Source organism: Phoxinus phoxinus (assembly GCF_949152265.1).
Source record: "Phoxinus phoxinus genome assembly, chromosome: 10".
Classification (NCBI taxonomy): Eukaryota; Metazoa; Chordata; class Actinopteri; order Cypriniformes; family Leuciscidae; genus Phoxinus; species Phoxinus phoxinus.
Genome location: NC_136885.1, coordinates 32,692,205 through 32,713,852, shown reverse-complemented (window position 1 = coordinate 32,713,852; position 21,648 = coordinate 32,692,205). Strand labels below are relative to the sequence as shown.

The 21,648-nt window shown below is 38.3% G+C and overlaps 2 protein-coding genes across 3 annotated transcripts; both read left to right on the top strand.

Moving 5' to 3' along the window:
* The first annotated feature begins 405 nt into the window (after positions 1–405).
* Positions 406–10,660, top strand: ggctb (gamma-glutamylcyclotransferase b). Of its 2 annotated transcripts, none has more exons than XM_079624978.1 (7): positions 406–868; positions 2,680–2,759; positions 2,966–3,243; positions 3,809–3,963; positions 7,041–7,186; positions 7,315–7,447; positions 10,319–10,660. In XM_079624978.1, the coding sequence occupies exons 3-7, from the start codon at positions 3,171–3,173 to the stop codon at positions 10,493–10,495; spliced, it is 684 nt and encodes a 227-aa protein (XP_079481104.1). In that variant the 5' UTR covers positions 406–868; positions 2,680–2,759; positions 2,966–3,170; the 3' UTR covers positions 10,496–10,660. The 2 variants fall into 2 exon arrangements, with proteins under 2 accessions (XP_079481104.1, XP_079481105.1); XM_079624979.1 differs by having other exon boundaries at positions 468–868; positions 2,680–2,851.
* A 1,384-nt stretch (positions 10,661–12,044) lies between these two features.
* nod1 (nucleotide-binding oligomerization domain containing 1) lies at positions 12,045–21,124 on the top strand. The gene is made up of 11 exons (XM_079624969.1): positions 12,045–12,540; positions 15,736–15,910; positions 16,015–17,818; positions 17,907–17,990; positions 18,070–18,153; positions 19,045–19,128; positions 19,294–19,377; positions 19,470–19,553; positions 19,650–19,733; positions 20,026–20,109; positions 20,688–21,124. The coding sequence occupies exons 1-11, from the start codon at positions 12,370–12,372 to the stop codon at positions 20,758–20,760; spliced, it is 2,811 nt and encodes a 936-aa protein (XP_079481095.1). The 5' UTR covers positions 12,045–12,369; the 3' UTR covers positions 20,761–21,124.
* Positions 21,125–21,648: the final 524 nt, after the last annotated feature.

Below are 21,648 nucleotides of genomic sequence, written 5' to 3'. Positions count from 1 at the left end.
ATTATTATTATATAATATTAAAAAGATGGAATATTTTATGTTTAACTGCATGTCACGTGACGTGACCACATTAACCATCGGAAAAGCATGTCAATGTGTTGTTAAATTATTGAAATATTAACTTAAAATCTCAGAAGGACCTCAAGTAAACATTTTAGCTGAAAGAGTTTCGGCCTGCGAATACACACATACACAGGCCTACTTGCCATTAGCCTATTTAACTAAAACCATAAAACATTTTAATAAGAATAATAAAAACTAGCTATAATAGTAGGCATTATACTAGATTCTAAAATAATTCTGCCAGAATAAAAAGTGTCTGATAACTGGGGGGGTTACTGAGATAAAGTGACTTGTCAAATCGCGAACAGACCAGAAAGGGAAACATTCCCCAATGCAATGTTTAGTGACAGGTGCGTCCCATCTGCGGACGTCTCATAACGCACAATGTGACCGAAGCTGCCTTCATCGCTGCAGGCGACACAGCTGTAAAACTGCATGCAAACTTGTTTTTCAGCATGCATCCCACTGGCAGGACACCCAAACGCATGTAGCCTATTTGCTCCAGGAGTGACCCAGGTTTGTTTGATGTCTCGCAGCCTCAGCGCTCGAGCCGCTCTGTCCCGCAGTGATGACGGGATCATTGTTCTGGAACTGGAACAGAACGTGAAGCTGCTCAACGGGAGGCGCACAAGCACAAACATCTCTGCACTAAACGAGTAGGCTACACACACACACGCGCGCGCGCGCGCGCGCACACACACACACACACACACGCACCCACCCGGGTTATAAGAAGAAGAAGAAGAAGAAGAAGAAGAAGAAGAAGAAGAAGAAGAAGAAGAAGTGACTGGCAAACATTCTTCAGGTAACGTTAACAAAACATTAATTTAAAATGATAGCACAAAAACAGTATTTATATTTATATTATTTACAGTAGGCTAGTACCTGAGATTAGTGGTGGGCAGATCGAGGCTTCGTGAAGCAATGAAACAGTTGAACCAAGGCCCTGTCCCAACTGGCACACTCCGGACTTGTGGACTTCCTCAGAGTCCACACTTTGGTGACGTCATGTAGTGCAGACCTATAGGGCCCTTGGCGCGAGTGCACGAGGGCGCATTGAGAGGTGTTTTTGGGACAGACTCGATCGCCACGCCGGAAATAGGAAGACGGTCCGGTTGTTGTTTAAATATTATATTTCTACATTTACATATGAGTCAGTAAAACCCTGACATTCGGTTATATTTATTTAATTAAGCATAATGCGATCGTAGCCTATTATTCAGTGCGCTATTTATGTTTATATTAAATATAAATATATATTTATATTTATGTTTGAGACATCAACCACTGGTAGGTAATAACTGGCAAAATGTACACATAGGTTATAAAAATAATGATATTTACACTTAAATATTTTCTTCTCATCCATGTTAACATGAGTCAAAGCTCCTCCCATCCGTTGTCTGATTGGCCTTTAACAAATTCGCAAGGATTCCTGGGTAGTTAAAGTGCGTGAAGCCTGCATCCATGGGCTTCGCGGAAGACCGCTTCAAGGGTACAAAGGGGGCGCTGCTGAGCACACTTCAGAGCGTTAAAATGATGAATGGGACGGTCTACGGACTCGTAGACTCAGCGAGCACGCGCAATTTAAGTCCACGAGACCGAAAGTCCACATCAAGTGCGCCATTTGGGACAGGGCCCAAATCTGCCATATTGTTTCGAGGCTTCGAATCAATCCGACACCCGTCTCCACGGTGACACCTAGTGGTCATTTGCAGGTGTTGATCTGAAACAACCTTGATACCTTTTTGAGATAAACAAAAATTATTTTTGACATTTTGATGATTTTTGACAATTCTCATAAATGAGTGATTTTTTTTTTCTCATTTAGGGTCATGAACATGCATACAAAGTTTCAACACGCTGATTTGTTTTGACACAGGCCTACACACTTTTTCTATTACGTTTGTAATGTTTATGGGTCATTTTGACCCACATATTTGAATGTTTTAATTTAGGGCAACCCCAAAAGTTATAGAAGTGAAATGAAAAAATAAAAATATAGATTTTAAATTAAATATGTATTTTACAAAGCTAGTTTAACTCTAATTCTAAGACAATCTAAGCCTCTAAGACAATCTAAGCCTCTAACATCTAAACAATGTCTGTGCCAAATTTTTGGTTGATATCTCCCTTTTTTTTACTTTCAAGTCAGAATTTTTTTGGGTGCAGTCCTAAACTTTCCACTAACATCCAGGCTTTACTAATGACCAGACAATAACTTTTAGATTTACATATATGGGTTGAGTGATCTGAACCATATATTTTTCTAGAATTTTCTAAATAGACATCCTATTCAGAGGTAGTTTGGGCAGTAATCTTAATATTTGATTTGAATTCAATCTCTAAAACACACATAATCACATACATAAAGAACCAGAGCATGAATTATAGTTTGGCACCACATCACAAATGGAGAATCTATTGCTATTTATTCATTATCTATTGCTCTGTCATTTCTTTTGAAAAATCAATATGAAAACTATATGTCAGGGGCAGTCTTAAAAATAGCGATTAAAACATTTTTATAAATCATAATTTCAGCTATTTATTCTTTGTAATGTTTGAAAATACTTTGTACCTAATTATGTTTTTTTTTCATGTGATTTTTGGCAGAATTGTATTGAATCCTATTTGACCTGCTCCAACAAGGCCGTATCCAGATATCGAACAGTGCACGAGGGTTAAAGATAAGAGTATGCAATCATTTGACAAAGATACAAACATTCAGGCAATTATTAACTGGTTCAAAAGGCTTCAATAAACAATGTTTTGTTTTTAATGCACAGTAAGTTTACTACAGTTCCTGTTAAATTACAAAATGCATATCTATATTCAAATGTATATTTACCCAATGTTTATTCATAAGGATTTCACAAAACCATATCTTTCTGAATTTCAGATTCGTTGAAGCTGCTCTGGAGGCTCATTGCTTGTTCAATAAATACGAATAGATCACATTTACATTGACTCAACAAAAGCATTCGACCCCTCGGGTTTGAGGAGACCAAAAGGGGAGGGAAAAAGGGAACCTCCCACCGTCAAAATGTCTCGCTCCAGTCGTCTCTCCGTCGACAAAGAACCTGGTCAACCCTGAAACAAACACCATGTCCTCCTGTGAAAGCCTCTTCATGCGCCCCATGCTGCTCGCTGCTGGATTCAGCCTTCTGTGTTCGGCAGGTGGGTGATGAAACGCTTGATGAGACGTGTCTCTGCTCGATCATGCTTTATGTCCGTTTTTCATTGCTTAAGCTCGCTTGCTCCTGTTTGATCAAACTCGCATGGGTGGATTTGAGTATTGAGGGTCTAGAAACAACAAACCTAAACCAAGAGAACCTAAAACAATAAATCAGTTCTTATAGGCCTATTTTTTTTATATTAAAACACCATGTTCCTACACTGATAGTTTCTTTGCACATTTGTGTGTTAAAACACGAGTGAGACTGATGAAAGCAACAGGATAATGATCAGCTAAGATGCCAGTTTGGGGTTGAATGTTCAGCACTCTGCAGGTTATTCCCGCTGCTTCCACTAGAGGGACGGTTGGGAAGGTTCTTTAGTGTCCGCTGAATGCAGTGGAATGGGACACAATGGATTTGCATGAGAATGGAGAGGTCCTGAAAGGTCCTGTAACAGAGTTACATCTCTGTCACGCCATTCGCAACCCTGCCGACCGTGATTCCACTGAAATCTGTCCATTTCCTCACCCTGTCCCTCCTCTTCCTCCTCTTCCTCATCCTCCTAGTCCCTCTGCTCTCTAAAGTCTCAATCATGGACAACAGCACCGATCACAGGAACGGATCAACCTTCATGTACTTTGCCTACGGCAGTAACCTTCTGAAAGAACGACTGCAACTGAAGAATCCATCAGCTATCATTCACTGTGTGGCCAAACTGAAGGTATCTATCTATCTATCTATCTATCTATCTATCTATCTATCTATCTATCTATCTATCTATCTATCTATCTATCTATCTATCTATCTATCTATCTATCTATCTATCTATCTATCTATCTATCTATCTACAGATCTATCTATCTACAGATCTATCTATCTACAGATCTATCTATCTACAGATCTATCTATCTACAGATCTATCTATCTATCTATCTATCTACAGATCTATCTATCTATCTATCTATCTATCTATCTATCTATCTATCTATCTATCTATCTATCTATCTATCTATCTATCTACAGATCTATCTATCTATCTATCTATCTATCTATCTATCTATCTATCTATCTATCTATCTATCTATCTATCTATCTATCTATCTATCTATCTATCTATCTATCTACAGATCTATCTATCTATCTATCTATCTATCTATCTATCTATCTATCTATCTATCTATCTATCTATCTATCTATCTACAGATCTATCTATCTACAGATCTATCTATCTACAGATCTATCTATCTACAGATCTATCTATCTATCTATCTATCTATCTATCTATCTATCTATCTATCTATCTATCTATCTATCTATCTATCTATCTATCTACAGATCTATCTATCTACAGATCTATCTATCTATCTATCTATCTATCTATCTATCTATCTATCTATCTATCTATCTATCTATCTATCTATCTATCTATCTATCTATCTATCTATCTATCTATCTATCTACATCCATCCATCCATCCATCCATCCATCCTTCCTTTAGGGCTGCACGATATTGAAGAAAAATGTGATATGCGATAACTCAATAAATAATGTGATATGCGAAACGATAATGCTTAAAGTGTGTAAAATAAACTTAAATTATCTTATATTATATTTAAAATTATATAACCTACATAGGCTACTTGTTTCACATTATTTTTGTGACTAGAAAACATCCCAACTTCTGAAAATGAACTGCAGTGTTTTACTGTAGCATTAGAAGTGTTATTTTAACATCAGTGTAAATCACGGGGTTCAGGGTTTCAGGAAGGACTACATTAGGTTTATTTAACAGCAGAAACTGAATAATCAAATGTAAAAATAAAATGGTTTAGTTTTCACTGTATAAATTAAATATATATTGATTCTTATTAAAGCTGCAAAAGAAATTCAGCCAAGAGCAGTGAGTGATTTTCTCGGTCTTTTGGTCAGGACCCCAGTTAGATTTATTAAATAAATAAATAAATTTGTGATATTTCGATAATGTATTGTGCAGCCCTACTATCTATCTACAATCGATTGTTCATTTGTTCGATCATTCTATCTATCTATGGTCCTGTTTACACCTGGTATTAAGATGCGTTTTGATCGATCGGCTCATAAGAGGACGACTCTAAATACAGGAGTAAACGGGGTCTAAAACGACTTGAGCTTGTCCACTTTTGACCACTTCCAGTCCAGTGTAAACGCTCATGTGGTCGAATGTTTTCAAACAGCCACAAAAGACCGTCTACTCTCCGCCTCCTGATCTAATGCACAAACATTATGGGAAGCGCTCTAGCAAGTCGGGATTTAAACTTTGCCGGCTGAAGATCCAAGTTTGTTTTGAAGATGAAAAACGTACCAAGCACAATGTTCTCTCACCACTCCTGATTTCTAACACACACTCACAGCATTCGGCTAGTCTTGCAACTATCAGAGCAGAAACTAAAGCTGATGCTCAGTATGTTTAGTCTCTGTGTGCGTTCATATGTAAATTGCTCGATCTTATTTTGTCCATTAGATTGAAAGATCTGAAAAAGTCCATACATTTTCCCGCCCATAGACCCAAATTTGGCCAGGATGCCGGGGTTACACCCCTACTGTTTTTCGATGGACATCCTGGGATTTTGAATGACCACAGAGAGTCAGGACCTCGGTTTAACGTCTCATCCGAAGGACGGCACTCTTTGGCAGTATAGTGTCCCCATAGATATACATAATAAAGGCTAGATGTCTCGTCCGCGCTGCTGGCCAATGGAGGTCGACGTCCGCACATGGCGGCCATCTTGTCACAGTCAGCTCACTCACTCGTAACATTGTTTTAATGGTGCATGTACTTTTTAAATAACCATAACTTGCTCAATTTTCTACCGATTTTCAAACGGATTGGTTTGTTATAAACGTCAGAGATGTAGTTATGACACTGCGTACTTATGAATAATTATAATATTATATATTTCAAAATGTTCAAGCATCCAGAATTATAGCCACATTAATAACGTTTGTAAGAAACCAAACCGTTTGTAAATCAAGATTTCAGCGAGATAAGAGTATTTGTGTTCGTGCAGATCACTCAACTTACAGAAAGCTTGCCTGAGACAAGATGGCCACCGGGTGATGCCGTTCGAGACTCAGCCGTAAAACATCTAGCCTTTATTATGTATATCTATGAGTGTCCCCGTCACTACACTGGGGCGTTAGGACCCACACAGAACACAGGATGAGCGCCCCCTGCTGGCCTCACTAACACCTCTTCCAGCAGCAACCTGGTTTTCCCAGGAGTCTCCCATCCAGGTACTAACCAGACTCAGCCCCGCTTAGCTTCAGTGGGGGACCGATCTTGGGCTACAGGGTGATACGGCTGCTGGTTAATTATTAAATACGTACCAAGTAAAATGTTCTCTCACCATTCCTGATTTCTAACACACACTCACAGCATTCGGCTAGTCTTGCGTCTGTCAGAGCAGAAACTAAAGCTGATGCGCTCCGTGTGTTTTTCCATCATATCTGTGTGCGTTCACATGTAAATTAAGCATAATTATTTTGTCCATTAGATCGAGTGATTTGAAAAAAACACACACACATTTACCTGCCCATATACCGTCCCCTTAGAAAAAATCAGGTGGACAAATGAGACGGATTTAAACACCAGGTGTAAACAGGCATGTGTCTCTCGTCTACTTGTGATTCGAACGATCAGAACGCATCTTAATACCAGGTGTGAACCTTTCTATCCACTGATCTATATAATATCATATGTAATTCATATAGATCAGTGAATCTGTCTATCTATAGTAACTAACTGGTCAACTCCTCTAGGACTACAAGCTGGCCTTTGGCAACCATAAAGGGGTAGCGAGTCAACGCTGGCAAGGTGGAGTTGCGACCATCGAGCACAGCCCAGGTGAAGAGGTGTGGGGAGTCGTGTGGAGGATGAACATGACCGACCTTGAGTCCTTGGACCGGTAGGAGCTTTCAGACCCACAACACACACTTTATAAAGACAAATGAGAGATCATTATGTAAACATGTTGCATATATCTAATTAGAAGTAAGTGAATGATGGAGGTTTGTGCTGAATGTTCTTCTGCAGTCAGGAGAATGTGAAAATGGGGACTTACAGTCCAGTGGAGGTGTTCGTGTCCACCAGTGACCAGGATCTCCACTGTCGGACATACATGATGAACAGCTGTGTGTATGCGCCACCTTCACCACATTATCTCGAGGTACAGTCTCCTGCTTCCTGTAATAAGTCACAACAAACACGAGGCTTTTATCAGGACTTTAGTGTAGCTCAGTGCTTCTCAACTAGGGGGCGAAAGCAAACTTCCATGCAAGCCTCGAGATGACAACATTAAAGGGTTAGTTCACCCAAAAATGTTAATTATCTCACTTTACTCACCTTCAAGCCATCCTAGGTGTATATGACTTTCATCTTTCAGACATTTTATTTATTTATTTTTTATTTAAAAAAATCGTGGCTCTTCCAAGCTTTATAATTGGAGTGAAGGGTACCTGAGATTCTGAAGCCCAAAAAAGTGCATCCATCTATAATAAAAGTAATCAATACGACTCCAGAGGGTTAATAAAGGCCTTCTGAAGCGAAGCCATGCGCTTTTGTTCGGCAAAATATCCATATTTATAACTTTATAAACTATAATCACTGGCTTCTGGTAACGGCCGTACGTGAGTCGAGGTCTGGCGGAAGAGTGATACCCGACGATAATAATAAATCTCAAGAAAAACTATCATTTTAAGAAAAATAAATTTGATCTTTGGCTGCATTTCACTGCAAGTCTTTATGCACAGGTTGAATATTTTGACCCTGATCCAATGTTTTGTCCCACCTGTTGACATCTACTTAAAATAAACGGTAACACTTTACAATAAGGTTCATTAGTTAACATTAGTTAACTACATTAGTTAACGTTAACTAATAATGAACTGCACTTATACAGCATTTATTCATCTTTGTTAATGTTAATTTCGACATTTACTAATACTTTATTAAAATCTTGTTAACATGAGTTAATGCACTGTGAACTAACATGAACAAACAATGAACAGCTTTATTCATATTAACTAACATTAACAAAGATTCATAAATACTGTAACAAATGTATTGTTCATGTTAGTTAATACATTAAATAATGTTTAATAAATGAACCTTATTGTAAAGTGTTACCAGATAAACTAACTGTGCGTAAATTTAAGGGATAGTTTACCCAAAAAATACATTTGTGTCATCATTTATTGACTCTCGTCATTTCGATTTGTGAACTGGATCCACTGAACCATTGAAAGATCTGAAAATATCTGAATTATGAGGGGATTTAAATAATAAATGAATGAAGCTGATTCTGTTTTTCCTGCATCTATTGTGTGCCGAAGCAAATAAAACAACAGAAACTTGTGCTCCTCTAAACAGAGTAATCTGATATCATTCTTCAAAACAGAATGAGTTTGTTATTTGTGCTGCTGGGAAAGGACAATGTTGTGGTGTTTTTCTGGCATTTACCCCGGCTGGCTTTGTGAGTATGAGACAATAGAGCGCCGCCAGCAACTGGGTCAGTGATACTGCCCTTCACAACAAAAACACATTAAACCGAAGCATCTGGAATATGCACTATCATTTTTATACAAGAGACACAAAATGCCCTTTTGCCTTTTGCAAAATGCCACAAAATAACCTTTTTATATGTATCCATTGGACATGCTACTTTTAGCAGACTAATTAGGCAACCAGAACATGTGCTTGTTAATTGTTATGGCTTTATGAATACATCTCCTCATTTACTGCCTCATCATAACACTGTTCTTGTTACAGGATGCACAATTTGTAAAACATGTCAAAATTAGTTTGTGACACTGCAGGATCATGTAATGATTAAAAAGTTATGGTGATTAATAATAATAAAAGTTTCTGGTGACAGGACCCAAGATATCCTTTATACATTGATTTACATTTTAATCTAAAATTTACATTTACACTAGAATTCAAAAGTTTAGGATCAGTAAGTTTAAAAAAAAAAAAGAAATTCATACTTTTATCCATCAATAAAGCATTAAATTATTAAGTGACAGTAAAACATTTATAATGTATTTATTTGTATTCCAAATAAATTCTCTTCTTTTGGACTTTCTGTTCATCAAAGAATCTTAATTTTTTTCTATCAGTTTCCTCAAAAATATGAAGCAGCACTGTTTTCAAATAATAATATTAAATTTTATAATAAATGTTTCTTGAGCAGCAAATCATCAATGATTTCTGAAGGATCATGTGACTCTGAAGACTGGAGTAATGATGCTGAAAATTCAGCTTTGATCACAGGAATTAATTAAATGTTATATTATATATATTCACTCACAAAATATTACTTTTAAATTGTAATATTTAAAAGTAATATTACTATTTGTACTGTATTTTTAATAAAATACCTGCAGCCTTGATGAGCATAAGTTTTTTATGTTCAAAAACATGAAACAAATATTTAAAACCCACCCAAAACTTCTGAATATTAGTGACATTACATTCATGCATTTAGCAGATGCTTCTTTCTAAAGCGACTTGCAGAAGAGGAATAAAAGCAATTCAAAGAATAAAAATCTAAAACCTAAAATGTTGTAAAATGTAAAGAAAAAAAGTCAGTTAAATAATCATCACTTTTTGTCATTTGAAAATGAGTATATTATTTAAAGTTTAATTACAATTTTGTATTTTTATTTATTTATAGTTCTTATTATTACTATTGTTATTGTTGTCTTAATATTTAATGTATGTATAATTATTTGGGCGGAAAAAGGGTTATTATGGGGAAAAAGTTATAACTTGTATGAAGCTTTCTGTTAATGCTTTGAAAAAGTTTATAAATATATACATATATATATATATATATATATATAAAATCATCACTTGTTGCTTTTTAGACGTTAGACATTTGGACACAAAACCGATATGCTGTCCGCTTTACTCTTCCTTTTCTAAATGACCAGAATAGACTTTCATCCTAAAATGGAGTTTGAGAACACAGAAGGTGTGTGTGTGTCCTGTGTATACTCAAGTCACAGCTGTAGAAATAAAGTTGTGTGTGTTGCAGGTTATTGTGATGGGTGCGGAGCAGAACGGGCTGCCGGAAGACTACCAGGAGAAACTCAAGTCTATCGAAACCAACAAATATGAGGGACGTCTGTCTGTGATGGATGAACTGGAGGAAGCTTTGAAAAAATCCAAAGAAAGGACACAAGAGATTCTATCTGATGATTTACTCTCATAAATGGTGTCTATATGTGCACGCTTATCTGTAGTCTACAGAGTGTACACCACATCACAAAGCTAAAAGACAGGTTAGTTAATATGTTGTTTATGCAGGACAAGAAAAATGTGCAGCGTTCGTAATAGTAAAACAATGCAATTCCATAAAGTATTTTCTTGCCAGCATTGATTGTGTTTTTTTATTTTTTCACTTCTGATTGTCATGTGCCAAAAACAAAAATTTTTTTTTTTTATTCAACCAATCGTGAGGTTCAGTCTGGGATTTGAACAATATTCTTAACAACTACTTATTTCCCTTCTGATTTTAATGTAGACAACACTGGTTGAAACTTGTTACCATGGTATATTTTTGTAAGAATATATACATGACATTTAGCAGTTTAGTAAAACTTCCCAGCTAACAGGGAATGTGCTCAGGTTAATATAAGGTTATCTGGTCTTTAATAATGTTCTCAAAATGTTAGCAGCACAATAACATTATTGACCTTTTTTGTTTTTACCTTAAACGTGCAGTTGGATGTTTACCTAACTTTAAAAAAAAAAAAAAAAAAAAAAAAAAATATATATATTTCAGAATGTTTAGATCAGGGGTTTTCAAACTGGGGTCACAAGGGAGTGCTAGGGGGTCTGTGGAAGTTTAGAGAAAGTGCAGTATTACATTGAAAATTAAAATTAAAAAAAGATTGATCCAACTAACTAAAGTTTTATTTTATTAAAATAAACAATTTTAAGTAAAATAAATAAATACATTTGATTAAAATAAATAAAATTTCATTTAAATAAGAAAATCAGTGTAAAATGTAAAAAATAAAAATAAGATTAAACTTATACTAAATAAATACATTTTATTAAAATAAACAAATAAATAAATAATTGGCATATATTTGATTAAAATGTATTTGTTATATAAACAATAAATACATCATGTATAAAATACATCTTACTTAAATCTGCAACTAACTGTGAATTAAAAACTCAATGAAGTTGGCTAATAGAAACTAAATAGCCTAGTTTTCACAATTATAATATACAATTTTCACAGTATTAATTGGGTCTTTTTACATAAAATTATAAAGCTATCTTTTAAATTTTAGGATCATACGAATCATCATAAAAGATCATGGCATCTAAAAGATTGAAAGCCCTGGTTTAGAATAGCATTTATGTGTAGGCTAATGTTCCCAAAATGTTTACAAAATTATAAAAATGGAATGTTCCATTGGAATGGAACGTTCACATATCCAAGAAAAAAACATAAAACGTTTTTATAACATAGATGTTTTGAACTTTCAACATTCGAAATAACGGTTTTATAACTTGATGGGAATGTTAGAAAAACGTTCTTAGAATTTTTTTTTTTGTTGGCTGGGTAATAGCCTTCCAGCAACAATATAGCAACAATATAGATTGTTTTATTTCTCTGACCTCTCTAACCTATGCCTCTAACTCACATTTAAACAACGTTGACACAGCAGAAATGAGCAAATCCAGGGTGGGTTTCACAATCAATCCGGGTCATATTTCATGTTCATTTCGCCATGGTTTTAGTTTCACTTCCTAGTTAACATGGAAGGTGCGGAACCAAGTAAACAACACTCCGCTCAGTCCGTTTAACCTCGCGAAGTTTCTAAAGTTTGTACAGATAGACTCTTTCATTTTCCGTTTTCTTTTGAGTGAGGACGTTGAGATGGCTAAACTTTCTTACAATACAATATAGCGTCATTGTCTTCTTGAACTTGTGAAAATCTGGTTTAACAGTCTGACTATGACGCGAGTCCAGTCCGGTGACACCCTGCCCGCGTGCCTGTAAAGAGACTGCTTTAGATTATCATTAGGGTGTTGACTAACTAACCAGCTACAGTGTCCTGCTGTAAAATGGGGTCTTACAAGAAGGGGTCTCCCCTGAAGCTGCTGACTTCACACCGCGAGCTGCTGGTGGAGCAGGTGAAGAACACACAGTGTATTCTGGACAATCTCCAGATCAACGGCTTCATCTGCACTGAAGACATCGAGATTATACAGCGCAGCACCACCAAAACTGACCAGGTATACAACACTACAATGATATTAAAGTACTGCTATTACTGATATCCAATACTGTACCTGGTAGTACAAAAATAGTAGGCCTACTACAATATAATAACATAAACAGAGGTTGAAAGGTAGCCTTTCTTTACAGTAGCTACTTGAGCACTTTATTCATTCTCTTTAAAATCTTTTTGATTATAACTAAATTGTGCCTATACTTTAACTTGAGTTCCACCAGGATGACAATGTCAAGATTCATCAGGCTCAAATTATGAAAGAATGGTTGTGAGCGGGCATCAGGAATCATTTGATTTCACACATGAATTGGCATCTCTGAGTCCAGACCTTAAATTCATTGAAAGTCTTTGGGATGTGCTGGAGGAGACTTTACTGAGTGCTGGACTCTTGCATTGTCAATACAAGATCTTGACCAAAAATGTATGCACCTCTTGATGGAAATAAATGTTATGATTTCATTTCCATCACCCTTTAACCTAATTTAACCTGGTTTCACAGACGGGGTTTAGATTAAGCCAGGATAAGGCCTTAGTTCAGTTAGGACGTTTGAGTAGCTTTTATAAACGTGCCTCAGAAAAAAGCATTACTGGTGTGAATCTTGAGACAAAAAATGGCACTGACATATTTTAAGATTTCAGCAAACTGCTGAAATAACATCGGAACTATACGGTTATCCGGACCACAGGATAACTAATGTGTCTTTTAGTCCCGTATAGTCATCCCTGATTGGTCTTAACCACAGTGACGGGTAGGTTTTGGGGCGGGGTTGGGGGTAGGCCATCGTATGATTGGTCTTAACCCCAGTGACGGGTAGGTTTAGGGGCGGGGTTAGGGGTAGGCCATCGTATGATTGGTCTTAACCCCAGTGACGGGTAGGTTTAGGGGCGGGGTTAGGGGTAGACCATCGTATGATTGGTCTTAACCCCAGTGACGGGTAGGTTTAGGGGCGGGGTTGGGGGTAGGCCATCGTATGATTGGTCTTAACCCCAGTGACGGGTAGGTTTAGGGGCGGGGTTGGGGGTAGGCCATCGTATGATTGGTCTTAACCCCAGTGACGGGTAGGTTTAGGGGCGGGGTTGGGGGTAGGCCATCGTATGATTGGTCTTAACCCCAGTGACGGGTAGGTTTAGGGGCGGGGTTAGGGGTAGGCCATCGTATGATTGGTCTTAACCCCAGTGACGGGTAGGTTTAGGGGCGGGGTTGGGGGTAGGCCATCGTATGATTGGTCTTAACCCCAGTGACGGGTAGGTTTAGGGGCGGGGTTAGGAGTAGGCCATCTTATGATTGGTCTTAACCCCAGTGACGGGTAGGTTTAGGGGCGGGGTTAGGGGTAGGCCATCGTATGATTGGTCTTAACCCCAGTGACGGGTAGGTTTAGGGGCGGGGTTGGGGGTAGGCCATCGTATGATTGGTCTTAACCCCAGTGACGGGTAGGTTTAGGGGCGGGGTTAGGGGTAGGCCATTGTATGATTGGTCTTAACCCCAGTGACGGGTAGGTTTAGGGGCGGGGTTAGGGGTAGGCCATCGTATGATTGGTCTTAACCCCAGTGACGGGTAGGTTTAGGGGCGGGGTTAGGGGTAGGCCATTGTATGATTGGTCTTAACCCCAGTGACGGGTAGGTTTAGGGGCGGGGTTAGGGGTAGGCCATCGTGTGGTCCGGATACCCGTATAGTACCATAACATCCATATTAACAGCAACATGGCCAAGTGACTTTGATTTTATTGAGCTGTAGCAAAATCTGGATGCCTTTGTCCATATAAGGGAACGTCATAAGTTACTCTTACTTGTCATATTATTTTTCTACTTGCACTCAAGGGAATTACTTCTTAAGTAGCAATACTTTCACTTAAGTACAATCTTTTAGTACTCTTTCCACCTCTAAAAACAACTGCATTAGTTACATTACATAGTTCTTTATAGATAGTTGTATGACAAACAATAAAGAAAAAGAAGCTTTTAAACAAAAAAAAAAGTAGCTTTTATAAACGTGCCTCAGAAAAAAGCATTACTGGTGTGAATCTTGAGACAAAAAATGCCACTGACATATTTTAAGATTTCAGCAAACTGCTGAAATAACATCGGAACTATACGGTTATCCGGACCACACGTGTGTCTTTTAGTCCCGTATAGTCATCCCTGATTGGTCTTAACCCCAGTGACGGGTAGGTTTAGGGGCGGGGTTAGGGGTAGGCCATCGTATGATTGGTCTTAACCCCAGTGACGGGTAGGTTTAGGGGCGGGGTTAGGGGTAGGCCATCTTATGATTGGTCTTAACCCCAGTGACGGGTAGGTTTAGGGGCGGGGTTAGGGGTAGGCCATCGTATTATTGGTCTGAACCCCAGTGACGGGTAGGTTTAGGGGCGGGGTTAGGGGTAGGCCATCGTATGATTGGTCTTAACCCCAGTGACGGGTAGGTTTAGGGGCGGGGTTGGGGGTAGGCCATCGTATGATTGGTCTTAACCCCAGTGACGTGTAGGTTTAGGGGCGGGGTTAGGGGTAGGCCATTGTATGATTGGTCTTAACCCCAGTGACGGGTAGGTTTAGGGGCGGGGTTAGGGGTAGGCCATCGTATTATTGGTCTGAACCCCAGTGACGGGTAGGTTTAGGGGCGGGGTTAGGGGTAGGCCATCGTATGATTGGTCTTAACCCCAGTGACGGGTAGGTTTAGGGGCGGGGTAGGCCATCATGTGGTCCGGATAACCGTATAGTACCATAACATCCATATTAACAGCAACATGGCCAAGTGACTTTGATTTTATTCAGCTGTAGCAAAATCTGGATGCCTTTGTCCATATAAGGGAACGTCATAAGTTACTCTTACTTTTCATATTATTTTTCTACTTGCACTCAAGGGAATTACTTCTTAAGTAGCAATACTTTCACTTAAGTACAATCTTTTAGTACTCTTTCCACCTCTAAAAACAACTGCATTAGTTACATTACATAGTTCTTTATAGATAGTTGTATGACAAACAATTTATATTATATAAACATTTATTTGATTTGTATATTACACACACATACATAAACAACTAATTAAATTAAATTAAATGTAAGCATTATGTCCGACAATGACAAATGAATTGTACTTGACATAACTAATATTATTATAGTAATTATATAGTGTATTTCTTGTAATTTAGTCTTCATTAATTCACTACTTATCAACTCACCTCATTTTTTGGACATGCAGGTACGCAAAATTTTGGAGCTGGTTCAGAGTAAAGGAGAGGAGTGCTCAGCATATTTCATGCACATTCTTCATGAAGCATACGATGCTTACATTGATCTGCGGCCTTGGTTTGATGATATTCAGTACACACCATTGGACACTATAAGTGCCATACCAGTGATTAACACAGACCCAAGTGAGTTTTTCCCCCCCATTTAAAATATTTGCATTTATGCATTCAATTTATTAATTATTCCACCAGTTGTTTTGGTGCACTAACGTTTTTCTGCATCTTTGCAGTTAGCAAGTACTGTGAGAAGCTCAGATGTGAGCTGGGAAGGGACACTCAGTTCATCACGTCCTACTCTAAAAGTGAGGAGACGCCGCTGGAGGATCTTTACATGGACACACAGATGGAGATCCTGAACGACAGAGGTGAGAGCTTGGGATACTTACAGAGTCTGGATGAGCTTCTAGGAGACCAGGGTGTCTTCAACCAGCAGGCTGAGACGATCTTCATCACCGGTGACGCTGGCGTGGGCAAATCAATTGTCCTTCAGAAACTGCAGAACTTGTGGTCCCGAAGGGAGCTGAAGACGCGTGCAAAGTTCTTCTTCAAGTTCAGATGCAGGATGTTCAGTGCCTTCAAGGAGACGGACGAGATCTCGCTGAAGGATCTGATTTTCAAACACAACTGCTATCCAGACGGAGACCTTGATAATGAGGTTTTCACCTACATCTTACGATTCCCAGAGACGGTGGTTTTCACCTTTGATGGATATGACGAAATCCAAATGGATTCTGACTTGGATAATGTGCCGGAAGTGGTCTCTCCGGAAGAAAAGACTCGTCCGCTTCTGCTTCTCATGAATTTGCTTTGCGGAAAATTGCTCAAAGGTTCTCGGAAGATTCTATCTGCACGAAGCGGCACCGAGATCCAAAGCAGAGTAATCCGGAAGAAGGTGTATATGAAGGGATTTTCACCTGAACACCTGAAGAGATATACAGCTCTCCATTTCCCAGAGAAGGAACACAGGACATTGGTGATGGATCAGCTAGACGCCAACCCTCACCTCTGCGGTCTTTGCTCCATCCCATTGTTCAGCTGGATCATCCTCAAGAGCTTCAAGCATCTTCATTCGGTTTATGATAACTTCGAATTGCCAGACTCTTGCATTACGCTCACAAATGTCTTCCTGCTCCTTTCTGAGGTCTTTCTTGGCCACTCAACTGCACGGCCTGGGCTATTGAAACGGAGCACGAGGTGTCCAACGGAAACCTTTAAAGCTGGTGAGGAGAAGCTTTCAGCCTTTGCTCGGCTAGCCTTACAGGGTTTAGAAAGGGGTGGACTTGTCTTCAGCATAGAGGAAGTGACATCCTGTGGATTGGACGACGAAGACCTTCAGTTTGGCTTTCTGAGGCCTGCTTCACATTACGATGCATGCGGAGGCTCTGCTACCTTTGAGTTCCTCCATGAGACCCTCCAAGCCTTCTTAGCAGCTTTTTCTCTGGTGCTGGACTCCAAAATCTCTCCCGAATCCATTCTAAGGTTCTTCTCCAAATGCGAATACAAGAAGTCGTCTCATCTCTCCTGCTTGCCTTGTCTGGGAAAGTCAAGACCCAGAGATAAAGACCCTTTCCAGACCAATTTCCAATTCACCAACTTATTTTTATGTGGACTCTTGTCCAAACCCAATGTTGCACTCCTAGAGCATATCGTTCCACCAGTATCATTGAAACAAAAGCGCAAGACGCTCAAGTCCTATCTGTCCAACAGCGTGCGGACTCATCTTAAGGGCCTCCCTCGTTATCCATCTACAGACATTGAGGGCTACAAGGTGCACGCGATGCCAAATTTCTTGTGGATGCTGCGATGCATTTTTGAGACGAACAGCGAGAACGTGGCCAAGATGACGGCCAACAGCATATCGGCAGATTACATTAAGATTGCCTTCTGTAACATTTACTCGGCCGACTGCAGCGCGTTGAACTTTGTCCTCCACCACCGTAGGAAGCACCTGGGAGTCGACATGGACAACAATAACATCAATGATTATGGCGTTAAGCAGCTGAGACCCTCTTTCAGCAAAATGACAGTAATAAGGTAAGAAAAGCCAGGCAGGGTTAAACTTAACCCAAAGCTTATACAATTATGAAGAACTAGAACGACACATGACGTTCCTACCTTTCAGATTTTGTGTGAATCAGCTCACAGACAGCAGCATTGAGGTTCTGGCTGAGGAACTCGTCAAACAAAAAATCATTAAGGTCTTGGGGTGAGTTCATCCGTCCATCTTTGTTTTGTTGCTTGAGTTTTGTTTAGGCCTCATTCTACCCTGTTCTCTGCATTTACAGCCTTTACAAAAACCACATCACAGATGTTGGAGCCAAACTAGTAGCAAAGATCATTGAAGAATGTCCACACTTGAAGACCCTCAAGTAGGTATTACAGAAACATACCCTGATAGCACAAGTACTTGTCACATGATCATTCAGAAATCATTCTAATATGCTGATTTGGTGCTCAATTATTTTATATATAAAAAAAAATCTTATCAAAAAGGTGGTGCTGCTTCATATTTTTAATTTTTCCTCATGATTCTTTAGAAAGTATTTATTTGAAATGGAAATATTATTATAAATATTATTAAAGTCTTTACTGTCACTTTCGATACATTTTTACATTTGATCAATTAATTACATTACCAAATTACACTATCATTCAAAAGTTCGGGGTATCATGGTTTCCACAGAAATATGAAGCTGTTATCAACATTAATATTAATACAAAATGTTTCTTGAGCAGCAAATCATCATATTAGAATGATTTCCGAAGGATCATGTGACACTGAAGACTGGAGTAATGATGCTGAAAATACAGCTTTGATCAGAGGAATAAACGACAGTTGAAAATATATTTGCATACAAAAATAGCTATTTTAAACTGATAATATTGAACAATATTACGGTTTTTACTGTGATTTTGATTAACAAACTGCAGGGACTTCTTTCACAAACATTTTTTTTTTTTTTTTTTACAAACTTTTGAAAGGTAGTGTATGGCATTAAATATGTATGGTTCTTTAACAGACCATGATGTTAACGTTTCGACTTTTTAACCATTTTGCAAGTGTGTGAATTATTTCCTTGTTTTGATTTGCATTTTTTGTCTGCACCTTTGATATCATTACTCTGGCGTGCGTTTTTTCCCCTTCGGTTTTGATCAGATTAAAAATGGATTGCAATGTTTTTTTTTTTATACTTTAAAACGACTTTTACAATAATACTCACTGGGTAAATAGAAGTCATGTACATTTATTTCCCATATAGGCTCGGCTGCAACAACATCACCGGTGTGGGTGGGAAATACCTTGGCAGTGCGATTCAAAAGAGCAAATCTATCTTTGACGTAGGGTAAGAATATCTAAGGGAACAATTAAACCCACCGTTCAAATGATACTGCCATAATATCAAACAAAAATGTGCTCTTTGTTTAAAAGCAAGCAGGTTGTATAGAAATTGTCCAAAAACTATGGTAAAAGTGTTGAAATGAAAATTGCTCAAATGAATTGGTTGTAGGATGTGGGGTAACTCGATCGGGGACGAGGGGGCAGATGCGTTCGCAGAGGCTCTGAAGAATCACCCCAGCCTGACCAACCTCAGGTATAAGATCACTCTTATGTCTCCATTCTGATACATGTAGCTGTCAAATAAAGAACGAGCAATCTCAGAATGATTATTGCATTGCGGTTTAGTCTCTCCGCCAATGGCATTACTTCTCTTGGTGGAAGAAGTTTGGCAAAAGCACTGAAGCAAAACACAAGCCTTCACATCTTCTGGTACAACAAAACGTCATATTTTCTCATGCGTGATAAATAATACCCTTTTGATGATTGTTCCCAGACGCATTCACACAAAATGTGCTTATTTTCCAGGCTGATACAGAACAAAATCTCAGACGATGCAGCGTCGGACATCGCCGATGCCTTCAAGTCCAGCTCTACTCTGACACATCTAATGTACGATCGAGTATACCACAGTATTTCAGTAATACCTTTAAAACTGTTTCATTGTTAATATCTTTACAACTGTTTCACATATGCAAGCATGTAAGTGGTCATTTCTGCATCTAACTTACAAATGCAATGACTAACCCTAACCCATCTCAAAATGCTTTGCTCAACAGAATCTAATATGCTAATCAACATATAATATATGTAGACTTTATGCCAAGTAATGAACTTCAGGTCTGTGTGCACAATATTTGCTCTGCCTCTGACAGATTAGAATAATCGATTCGACTCTCTACAGGCTAATGGAAAACGAGTTGACCATTCACGGAGCCAAACTGCTGTCTGAAGGCTTGACAAACAACACTACACTGAAGGAAGTCAAGTAAGATCTGTGAATCCTAGAGAGTTTGCATTATTTTAAGACATAAAAGTTGTAATAAAAGATTATTCTGCCTTCAAAGACACTTTGGTTAAGTCAAAATTTAAAAAGCACTGCATGAATGCCATTAATGCTCCATCAATGATGGTCGGGGTGAGAAAAATCTCAATACTGAAAAGTAACGATAAAATTGACTTTTTTAACCCAGTATGTGTGCTGTGTATTTTATTGCATTGACTTTGCAACATGCAAACTCGATAATTTTTTTTTTTTTTTTTTGAGTCGAGTCCAATGTGCACTCTTAAAAATTACATTTTTTTTGTTGGCATCAATGATTCTGTAAAGCTTTCCATTACTCAAAAGGTTCTTTATTACAGTGGAAATATATTCTTTAGATTATTAAAATGTTCTTCATGCTAAGAAAATCTCCTTTTGGGGTGTAGTGTGTTCCAAATCACACACTCAAGAGGTGTCTATGTAGGCAGCTCACTAAATCTTGGATCAGAGCCCTAGTTTTCCTTCATACACATGACGGTTTCTTCCAGTTTTACACATTTCCACATTTTCTGATTTGTTCACAGCATTAAAGGAAACTGTGTTTCTGAAGAAGAACAACTACTCTTTGAGGGCGACAAGAGGCTTCGCTTCCGCTAAGAAGAAATAGTAAAACATGTGATTTGAGAAAAGGAGGAAGTTGGTGTAAAGCCACGGATGTTGGTTTACTTCAGTAACAGAAGCACCGTCGGCTGTGAAGGCAACACTGATTCAAGACATGCATGTTTATTACAGTTGCTCTGTCCTGAGTATCACACTAAAGCCAGAACTCAAGAAACTACATCAAGGCCGGGATATATTGTAACTGTATAGATGAAAATGATGAATGTCATTATTTATATATATATTTATGAGTTTGCTCTGAAACGGGTGACACTTGTGGACCTATAATGGTGCTTTTTCAGTTCAGAGAAATCATTATTAATCATTTTAAGTCAATTAGATGATTAAAAACTTGGCAAGTAAAAATATCCTCAAGCTCCAATTCACTCACACACACACACACACACACACACACACACACACACACACACACACACACACACACACACACACACACACACACACACACACACACACACACACAGAAAGACGTCCAGACAAATATTTAAATATCTGTGCCTCAAAAGGGTTTCCTTTTTTAATTTCATTATCTCTGTACATTTTTTTTGTTTTTTTTTTACATATATGGAATGTTACAAAATCTCTAAATCATAAAAAAAAAAAAAAAACTTTATGATCACCCGGGTGGTCACTTAACACATACATACACAAGCTCCTGTTTGTTTCCTTTGCATCAGGTTCCTCTCAGTTACTGTAAGGATGAAACTAGATCAGATAGATCTATACCTGATGGAGTTTGGTAGCACATTAAACATACAAACAGAAAAGACACGCCATCTTCTATATCAAAAGATCCAGTCGGATGCATCAGGGCTCAGATCTGCTGGAAACAGACGTTTGCACAAAGCAGCAAAAATATGAAAG

Coding starts and splice junctions, on each gene's coding strand:
- ggctb (XM_079624978.1), top strand. CDS start 3,171: ATGTCCTCCTGTGAAAGCCTCTTCATGCGCCCCATGCTGCTCGCTGCT. Junction 3,244..3,808: donor CAGCCTTCTGTGTTCGGCAG/GTGGGTGATGAA, acceptor TCATCCTCCTAG/TCCCTCTGCTCTCTAAAGTC. Junction 3,964..7,040: donor ACTGTGTGGCCAAACTGAAG/GTATCTATCTAT, acceptor CAACTCCTCTAG/GACTACAAGCTGGCCTTTGG.
- nod1 (XM_079624969.1), top strand. CDS start 12,370: ATGGGGTCTTACAAGAAGGGGTCTCCCCTGAAGCTGCTGACTTCACAC. Junction 18,154..19,044: donor CCACACTTGAAGACCCTCAA/GTAGGTATTACA, acceptor TTTCCCATATAG/GCTCGGCTGCAACAACATCA. Junction 19,378..19,469: donor CCCAGCCTGACCAACCTCAG/GTATAAGATCAC, acceptor ATTGCGGTTTAG/TCTCTCCGCCAATGGCATTA.